Source organism: Brassica oleracea, chromosome C8, assembly GCF_000695525.1.
Source record: "Brassica oleracea var. oleracea cultivar TO1000 chromosome C8, BOL, whole genome shotgun sequence".
Taxonomy (NCBI): Eukaryota; Viridiplantae; Streptophyta; class Magnoliopsida; order Brassicales; family Brassicaceae; genus Brassica; species Brassica oleracea.
The window spans coordinates 28,376,029-28,386,233 of NC_027755.1; the positions used below are offsets into that span (position 1 = coordinate 28,376,029).

Sequence of the window (10,205 nt, forward strand, 5' to 3'; positions counted from 1 at the left end):
ATATATATATATACTAATGATTTAAAGCAACAAGATTGGCTGATCAATTTAGTTGTCCAGTTGAAATCTTTCAAAAGTATGTGAAAGACTAAAGTCAAAGTAAATATGGATTTAGAATAGTAGTTATATTTTACTAACCAAAATACCGAAAAAATCGAACCGAATCGAAACCAACCCGATATCTGGATTAAACACCCCTAATCAAACTATTGTTTCATTCTCCAAAATATAATAAAAATAATAACTTAATTCCGCGCAAGGCGCGGGTCTTATCCTAGTAAAGGTTAATTGAAATCTGGAATTTGCTAGATTAGAGGGTTAAATCCAACTATAACTAATCAACTACGGGGTTTTGAGCCAATCTTTTTTGTCTTGTTTGTCTATATAACAAACGTGTAACAAAAACAAAACCCTAGTTTCATCTTACAGAGCCACCCCCTCCCTCCCCGAGTTACTTACCCCTCAGAACGATAACGATCTCAATGATAATGTCCGATCTTCCTCAAGATTTGGTAGATGAAATACTCAGTAGGGTTCCAGCCACCTCTCTGAAACGATTACGATCTACTTGCAAACGATGGAATGCTTTATTCAAAGACCGCGTGTTCACCGAGAAGCACTTCCATAAAGCTCCAAAGCAGTCCTTGGTTTTCGCTTTGAAGTATAAGGAACCCTACGCGTTGGAGGAATCTAATGCATTCTTAGTGAGCGTCAGTCTCGACGCTCCGTCTCCATCTATAGAGATTAAGGTTGCACTTAGCCTAATGGATCCCGCTTCTAGCTTAGTTCAAAAGAAGTTGGTATAGACGATATTATTCACTGCGACGGTTTGTTGTTATGCACCATGAACGATAGAATTGTGGTTTGGAACCCATGTTCTGGAGAAACCAGATTGATCCAAACTGAACCTTACTATTATCTGTTTGCTTTAGGTCACGACAACAACAAACTTTGTCATGCTTACAAAATTTTGAGGTTTTACAGGCGAAACAACATTGATGTGTTTGAAATTTAATTATGAGTTGAGCTCTGATTCATGGAGGGTTCTTGATGATGTCACTCTAGACTGGTCCTTTGAACCAACGTGTGTGTCTTTGGAAGGAAATTCCTACTGGTATTCTTCGGATCGAAAAGACGCCTTCTTAATTAGTTTTGATTTTAGGAGAGAGCGGTTAAGACACCTCTGTCTTCCTACCTTTCAGAGTCATGGTCGGATATGTCTGTCAGTTGTTAGAGAAGAAAAACTCTCAGTGTTACATAAATGCTATAATACATCAAAGATGGAGGTATGGGTGACCAGTAAAATTGATACCGAAGCTGCCTTGTGGACCGGATCGTTTACAGTGGATTTACACAATGATTTTGATAAGGTCCCATTCAGATTTTTGATTGACGAGGAGAAGAAAGTGGTTGTGTGTTGTAATGTCGCGGTGACGGTGTACTCGATTGATAAATATAACGCAGAATCATCTTCTGTAGTATCTTCTACAGTGCTATCATGGCATTCACTCATTTACAGCTACGTTCCAAGTTTGGTTCAAATCCAGCAAAGTAGAGGAAAAAGGAAAGAAAGAAACTAATGGTTGTTGACATTAATTTGTCGTTTGATTAGTTTAATGACTTTGATCTGTTATGCTTCCTTCTTCTCTTTCATTACACTCAAGTTGAATCGATGACAAAAACAACAGCCACAGCTTTATTTATAAATCTTTTTTTTTTGTTTTATGTCTTGTAGAGAATCAAAGAAGATGAAAGAGAAATAGAAGATATAAGAATTGAAAATATCAAAAACGAACCAACTTACTCCATTTGCAACCAAGTATATATGATTACAAAGTGAGGTTTAGTTTCTTGAAACTTGCGTTTTTAATTTTTAGTTGTGGTACACTTTCTGAGACTGATCATTGCACTGCAAGACGTACAAGTACAACGTTGCCACACATGGAATTGTCGCTTGTCTAACCCTGACTTGTGTTTTATGTTTTAGCTCTTTTGTTTCACGAAGTTAAATAAGTTTGATATATGGAGCTAATTGTTTGAATGAAAAGTTTAGTAGAGAGGAAGAAAATGTTAAGTTTGAAAAACAAAAGTTTAGTATATCTAGTGCAAAAACCCTTATTTTAATGTTTTTTTTGCTCCAACTTAATTATAAATGAGAGTGAATAGACGTATTATAGCGTCTATATTACAAAATATCTCTAATATTTATCACAAATTCTAGATTATTTTACCATAATAACTAGATTTTTGGTCTAGTTATGTAGATAACTGTATGAAATATATGTTTTAAGGAGGTAAGAAATTGTTCTTAACAAATTCTTGAACTTGAGTAAAGTTTGGGCTAACATTTGATTATTTGCCAAACAATGCTTGATCGTAATCAACTTCTCAACACCTCTTAACCTACAAAGCAAACTTCTCATTCTGTAAAGTCTTCTTGCTTCAGTGAATTGGAGAAGACTTGGTGGAGATTTCGACTAGAGATCATTCATCAAGTTTCAATTTCAAAAGAGATAAACAAATCCTGCTATAACCATCTAGGAAAGGCTAAGATGGATGACCTACGTTTCACCAAGACCTTAGGACTCACGATTATAGTGATGAGTACATTGAGTCAAAAGAGTAAGGAAATGAACTTCATAGGAGCCAAACTTCTCAAGTCTGAGATTATAAGAGTTGCAAAAAGTAAGAAATAAAAAGCAGAACTAAAACAAAGTAGCCCACTGGCAGAAAACAGAGAGTGAGAGGATAAGGTTTTGGTTGGGGCTCTTCAGCGTTTGCCACCACCACCTCCCAACTTAGGACCTCCCTTGGCAGCAGCCTTGGGGATCTTAGCCTGAATCTTCTGTTGCTTTGAAGCAAATTCAGCCTTTTTTGCCTTCTTCTCATCCTTTGTCTTCTTGATTCTTTCCTTGATATCACTGTTAGGATCATCATAATTCATTTGAGTCAATCAAATATTTTCTAAAATCTAAAGAGTAGGTTCTAACTGAAAGAATCAAAACTAACCGAAGGGCAGCTTCTCTTGCTGCATCACGAACTTCAGGCTTCTCAGCTCTCTTCTTCTGAATAACTTCCAAGGTAGCACCAACAATAGACCTTGAGTACGGCTTCTTGGTGGCACGTCTCCTCTTCTTCACAGCCTCTTGAGCTGCATCCTACAAAAGATTCATAATTTCCAAACAGGGTCATTATTATAATCCAACGCAGGCTCTTACAAGAAAAAAACAAGAACTTTTCAACCAACAAAACAAACAGAACCAAACAAATAGAGTTTATTTACCTTCTTGTGCTGCTTCCTGTACATGGTAGTCCATGCAAGCTTGGAAGGCTTCAGCTTATTATGAAAGTAATGCTTACACTTCGAGTTAATGAACAAGAACACCTTTATGTAGCAGACATTTAAAACGAGATTAGGGACTAAAACATCAATTCATCCAATACTCAAGAAAGATTAATAAACTACCTGAGAGTCAGATCGGATAAATCTGATTCCTCTCCCTGGGTAAATCTTGTGGCCACTGAAACGACAAAGCTCGGTCCTGCAGACAACCACAGAATGAGACATAGCATTGGGTTCTCAGACAAATATGATAGAAATGATTCATAACAATACCAAACAGAGACAACTAATAGATGTTCATGACTCTCAGGCAATGTGTTTCATACAAGTATATAGGCAAATGGATTAAAGCGTAAGACATGAAACAACAAAGAGCAGAACTAGATCCAATTACATCAGAAGAAACACACGATAGATTTGACTAAAAACTAATAACGATAGTGAGGAATCAAGGGAGATGTGAAAGGTTTCATTACTTGAGAACCATGGTTGCTGCTGGCTGCTGGCTGCTCCTCTTCTTCCTCCTCCTCCTGAGACTAGAAAACCCTAATTCAATCGTTTACGGCGAAGGCATTTTCGTATTTATAGCATAACTTCATTTCGTTAGCCCATACTACTTAAGCCCATTTGTTAAAGCCCATAACTCTCGGCCCATTAAGTTTTAAAATAAATAGTGATGACGTCAGCATCTCCTCAATCATTTCTTAGCCGCCGGTACAAGGAACCGGTCGCTGGAGGGTTAAAACGGTGGCGTATCGTAAAGGTAGATGAAAGTTTGAAGAAGTAGCTAAGCTCCTCCCCGTCTGCACAAGCTTCCAGAAGAATACAAAATCAAAGCCAGAGAGAGAGAGAGAGAGATAGATCCACAAAATTGGATTCAGTCATCGAGACGGAGAGTAGTCAGACTGAGAAAGATAGTTTTCTCTCTCCCCCTTGCGGCTAGATCGGCGAATTATGGAGGCGGAGAAGTGGAGCAGCGACGGCGGCGAATACACGTCGGAGGACGAAGGCACTGAGGATTACCGTCGCGGCGGTTACCACGCCGTTCGGATCGGTGACTCCTTCAAGAACGGCCGGTACGTTGTCCAGAGCAAACTCGGCTGGGGCCATTTCTCCACCGTCTGGCTCTCCTGGGACACTCTATCCTCTGTACGCACACTCTCTCTCTCTCTCTCTCTCGCACCAATCTTCATACAAATCACTTTAACCTAATATCAATGATCATGAAATTGCTAGGCCGCGTAGTTAGGCGTATGAGATTATTGATCAGGCGTTTAGGTCCGGTTTGTCACCTAGGCGTCGGTTCGATTTGATGTTAATTAGATGAACCAAAACCATTGTTAGTTACTTTAATTATGTAATTGTCTTTACTCTTTATCGATGCAACAGAGATATGTGGCGTTGAAGGTGCAAAAGAGCGCACAGCACTATACCGAAGCTGCCATGGATGAGATAACTATATTGCAACAGATTGCTGAAGGTGACGCTGATGATACCAAATGCGTTGTGAAGCTTTTGGATCATTTCAAACACTCTGGCCCCAATGGGCAGCATGTATGTATGGTTTTCGAGTACTTGGGAGATAACTTATTGACGCTTATAAAGTATTCTGACTACCGGGGCTTGCCTATTCCCATGGTTAAGGAGATTTGTTACCACATGTTGGTTGGTTTGGACTACTTGCATAAAGAGCTCTCGATTATACACACTGATCTCAAGCCTGAGAATGTGTTGTTAGTGTCGAGGATCGATCCGTCTAAAGATCCTAGGAAGTCTGGAGCTCCTCTTATTATTGCTAGTGGTAAGGAGAAGATTGTTGACTCCAATGGAGACTTCGTTAAGAATCATAAGAAAGATGTTCATAGAAAGGTGAAGCGTTCGGTTAATGGAAAACTAAGTGCTGCTGCAGAAGAAGACTGTCCTTCTACCTCTAATGGCTGCGAGGAAGGGGAGCAAGGAGGTAAGAAAGGGAGTCGATCGAGTAGAAGGCACCTTGTAGAATCTGCTGATCTCAAGTGTAAGCTAGTTGACTTTGGTAACGCTTGTTGGACTTATAAACAGTTCACAAGTGATATTCAGACGAGGCAGTATAGGTGTCCTGAAGTAATCCTTGGATCTAAGTATTCTACCTCGGCAGATCTCTGGTCATTCGCGTGTATATGCTTTGAACTTGCCACTGGTGATGTACTCTTTGATCCCCATAGTGGAGACAATTATGATAGAGATGAGGTAATGCTTAAGATCTCTAGTTAGTCACGTGCATATATGTATGCGAAGCTAATTTGCTTTTGTGTGACTAACAGGACCACTTGGCTTTGATGATGGAGCTTCTTGGGATGATGCCACGCAAGGTAAATAGAATCATTACCAGGCTATACCCTTCAAGGCCGTCTTAAACTCCAACTTCTTCCTCTATTTGTGTGTGTTTGCAGATAGCTTTAGGAGGCCGCTACTCAAGAGATTTGTTCAACAGGCATGGTGATCTTCGACACATAAGAAGACTTCGTTTCTGGCCTATGAACAAAGTCCTTACCGAGAAGTACGAGTTCAGTGAGCAAGATGCAAATGAACTGAGTGACTTTCTTGTTTCGATTCTTGATTTCGTACCCGAGAAACGACCAACTGCGGCTCAGTGTCTTTTGCATCCTTGGATCAACTCTGTCCCTCGCTCTCTAGAACCGTCTCTCTCACCTCAAGACCAGAACCCGGAAGAGAAGCTGGATACAGAGAGAAAGAAGAGAGAGAAGGAGGAGCAAGAAGCTATGGTAGTTAAAATGGGAAACGTTGCCATATCATCCCCAAAGTCCAAACCAGGTATGAGCAAAAGCTCCTCTTATAAACAAGCAATTTGATTTTGAGCGAAAGGGGAAATGTGATAATTAAAACTCGCCACTGTGCTAGTGAGAGAGCTCAAGTCAGAACCACTTCAAGCTGTTTACTAGTGAGCTCTCAACATTTTCATATGCGCAGTTGTAATATCTTGTATGTGTACTTTTACGAATCCAAATATATTGACATTCAACATGTATTTTGACTGAATATATAATATTTCATTCATGAAATCACACTTGACGCCAATGAAATTAGTAACAGTCTTACATTTTTACCCGGTTAAAGACAGAAGCTGTTTATTACAAATCAAGATTAACACACACAAGTCAAGCAGAGAACCGTGAAGCGCGGATTGTTTTGTTTTGACCACAGCTTCCCTTTTTCTTCCTCGCTGACTTTCCCCGTCTCCGCGTGAACTTAACATAAACTCTTTTATATAAAAACTAGTCCTATTTGAGAAGTTGAGTCTCTCTCATTCACATACAAGAGAGAAAAACAAAACACGTCTCGGTAACATGATAAGCGTTCCAGTGTCACTTAACGCCGCCGTCAGACTAGGCATCGCCGACGCTATCTGGAACTCCGGAGCCAACTCTCCTCTCTCCGTCTCCGAGATCCTCCCTCGCCTCCTTGTCCCATCCCGAGAATCTCCAGCGTATACTTGTATACTTCGTACAGTCCCGGCTCTAACCTATGGCCACATTGGCAATTGCCCATGGTGCATAGGTCCAAACAAAATTTTAGTGTTATTTTACTAATTAGAAAAGTTCATTTTAATTTGTTAAATTATCAATTAGTCGGTAAAGTTATAACAAAAAGGCCCATAATTAACAAAACCAATTTTAAATTAAAAAAGACAATAGTTTTTAAATCACGGGGTGGTGGGCTAGTGGTCTTGAGGTAGTTAAAAACATCAATACGGACCCGAGTTCGAATACCCCATGTGGCCACATAATGCTTTACGCCCTCCCTAAGTTTAAAGTTAATTGCGGCATTGGTGCCGGATCCTTGGGTAATGGGTATTAGTGTCGACTGGTTCCGGGCCAGGGGGATTAGATGGTTGGCAATCAGAAACCACGTGCGGATTACGGGCCTTTGGGCAAACGGAAACCACGTGCGGATTACGGGTCACCTTTGAAACTCCTGTTAAAAAAAAAAAGTTTTTAAAAAACTTCTCCGTTCTTAATTTTTCTTACAACAAAACCTAATTTACACTTAAATGCCCATTTTTTTCTTTTAATACCACAATGTTTTTTTTGCTTCAGTTTAAAGAAATGCAATAAAAAAAATTTAAAAAAAGGTCTCGATTTTATGTTTGGCCTAAGCCCTAAGGCCATTAAAATTTATAAGACGACACTGACTATGTATGCTCACAAGCTACAGAGTCTTCTCCGAACACCTCAATGAGAGGAAATACTCTAACCGACGTCGGAAGAACGCTTGTTACCGACTCCAATGGTCTCTCCTACGCAGCTTACGTCCTCCAACACCATCAGGAGGCATTGATGCGAGCTTTGCCTCTTGTTCACAAGGCGGTGGTGGAACAGGGGACGGAGCCGTATATTAGATGTCCCACATCGGACACATATATGGTATCAGAGCCAAAATGGATCCTCCATTGATTATGTTACTCGAGCTTTTCTTCACATCATGAGCATTTCGATTTCACAGTATCTCTCTGATCTCTGTACTCACTTCGTGATTCTTCTGCTTGAGTTTCTTGGATTCGTTTCGTTTGTTCTCTGTTTCGTCGTTCTTCGATTGAGCTGATTGGAGTTCGTTTCTGAGCTCGTTCTTGCTGGATTATCTTCGATTCCTTCGATCTTTCAGCTCCTGAGTTCGCTTTCTTTCTCATTCTTGCTTCCGCAAATATGGCAAATCTCGATCGTACTACTACGGATCAGTACAAGAATCCATATTTTCTTCATTCTACTGATCATGCTGGTTTAGTGCTTGTATCTGATCGATTGACTTCTGGATCTAAGTTTCACTCTTGGCGACGATCAATGCGAATGGCTTTGAACGCTCGCAACAAACTTGGCTTCATCGACGGTACAATTCCTAAACCATTGCCTACTGATCGTGATGCTGGATCGTGGTCGAGATGCAATGATATGGTTGCGACGTGGCTTCTCAATTCTGTTTCCAAGAAGATTGGCCGGAGTCTTTTGTTCATGTCCACGGCTGAGGCGATTTGGAAAAATCTTTTGGCTCATTTTAAGCAAGACGATGCACCACGAGTCTATGAGATAGAGCAACGTCTTAGCTTGATTCAGCAAGGTTCTATGGATGTAAGTATGTATTATACTGAGCTTATGACTTTATGGGAGGAGTATAAAAACTATGTGGAGTTGCCAGTTTGTACTTGTGGGCATTGTGAGTGTAATGCAGCTATGCTTTGGGAGAGATTACAGCAAATAAGCCGTGTTACGATGTTCCTTATGGGTTTAAATGAAGCCTATGAGCAAACAAGGTGTCACATCTTGATGTTAAATCCTATACCGATGATAGATGAGGTTTTCAATATGGTTTCTCAAGATGAAAGACAGAAGAATCTTAAGCCTTCAGTGAAAGTGGAGCATGCTGTTTTTCAGACCACTGCTGCCTCTGATGCTTATGATAATGGCTATTATACTGGCCCAATGGAGAATGCTGCTTATGCTACTCAACCTCGTCCATATAACAAGATAGTTTGTACTCATTGCGGTCGTTCTGGTCATACGTACCATACGTGTTACAAACTGAATGGTTATCCTCCGGGTCATAAACTACACAACCGTTCTGCTCAATCATCAGCATCTCAAGCTAGAGGAAACTTTCAATCTGGAACTCGTTCATCTCAGGTTTCTCATGGGTCTCAGAGTTCTCAGAACTATTATCCGAAGAATGCTGTTGCTAATGCTGTGACTTGTCCTCCGGTGAATACTTTGGATTTGAGTCAGTTCAGTACAGAATAAGTGCAATCTTTGATCAGTCAACTCTCTTCTCATGCTCGTCTTCCTGTGACAAATGTCTCACCTGTTATGGATACTTCGCCTACATCTTCATTCCCCATGGCTACTATTACTGCACAGGGTTTTCTGGATCCTCAATCTTCATCTGGTACTGTCTCATTTCCTTTTCCATCTTCTAGCCTACGTTTTCATCATAATATTCTCACCTTTCAACATCAATGTCTCTCTTCTCTTTCCAATATACTCTCTAGTGATAGTTGGATAATAGATAGCGGGGCTACTACCCATGTTTGTTCTCAATTGACAATGTTTAGTGAGACTTTTCCTGTGCAGGGTGTGACAGTGTCATTTCCGGATGGTATTAGGGTTGCCATTACTCATACATGAACCATTCGCATAACTGATACATTGATTTTGCATAATGTTTTACATGTTCCATCATTTCGCTTTAACTTGATCAATGTTAGTTCTCTGTTGCAATATGATGATTGTTCTGCTCACTTTTATCCTCATGATTGCTTTATTCAGGACCATACTCGAGGCTTGATGATTGGTAGAGGACTTCTAGTCAACAATTTGTACATTCTGGCACCCATAGTTGCCATTCCTCGTACTGCTTACAGTGGATCTTTGGTAGATGGCAATATTTGGCACCAACGTTTGGGTCACCCGTCTCTTACCAAATTGCAACATATTCCCGATATTTCTATGTCTAAATCGAGTCTAGATCATTGTCATGTATGCCCTTTGGCTAAACAAAATAATTTTCCTTACATATCACATAAACATTTGTCTGTCTCCGTTTGATTTGATACATTTAGATACATGGGGACCGTTTTCTGTTGAGTCTGTTGATGGGTATAGATATTTCTTTACAATTGTTGATGATTGTTGATGATAGGAGTTTCAAGGCTCCTAATCAAATGTTGTAGAATAAAGGATGTCAAACCAGTTCTAAGTGATTCTAAAGCAAAGGGAATGCAAGACCATGCTTAATCTAAGTGCTGTCAATTGGTGAGATAATTTTTGAACTAGAATGCTACTAAATTGCAATAAAGGACAAAGCTTTCTTTCTT

General features: G+C 40.0%; 3 protein-coding genes and 1 pseudogene across 3 annotated transcripts; 3 read left to right on the forward strand and 1 right to left on the reverse strand.

The window, feature by feature from the left end:
- The first annotated feature begins 488 nt into the window (after positions 1–488).
- Positions 489–806, forward strand: LOC106309108 (F-box protein At3g22700-like). The gene has a single exon (XM_013746177.1). It carries the CDS (start codon positions 489–491, stop codon positions 804–806), a length of 318 nt encoding a protein of 105 aa, XP_013601631.1.
- Positions 807–2,579: 1,773 nt separating this feature from the next.
- On the reverse strand, positions 2,580–3,902 carry LOC106307957 (60S ribosomal protein L24-2). The gene is made up of 5 exons (XM_013745056.1): positions 3,820–3,902; positions 3,467–3,542; positions 3,284–3,385; positions 3,010–3,158; positions 2,580–2,921 (listed from the first exon to the last, which is right to left on the reverse strand). Exons 1-5 carry the CDS (start codon positions 3,828–3,830, stop codon positions 2,771–2,773), a joined length of 489 nt encoding a protein of 162 aa, XP_013600510.1. The 5' UTR covers positions 3,831–3,902; the 3' UTR covers positions 2,580–2,770.
- A 155-nt stretch (positions 3,903–4,057) lies between these two features.
- Positions 4,058–6,414, forward strand: LOC106312539 (SRSF protein kinase 1-like). Its single transcript, XM_013750101.1, has 4 exons — positions 4,058–4,492; positions 4,733–5,572; positions 5,647–5,694; positions 5,776–6,414. The coding sequence occupies exons 1-4, from the start codon at positions 4,298–4,300 to the stop codon at positions 6,193–6,195; spliced, it is 1,503 nt and encodes a 500-aa protein (XP_013605555.1). The 5' UTR covers positions 4,058–4,297; the 3' UTR covers positions 6,196–6,414.
- Positions 6,415–6,516: 102 nt separating this feature from the next.
- LOC106312540 overlaps positions 6,517–10,205 on the forward strand; it is a 5,998-nt pseudogene continuing 2,309 nt past the window's right edge.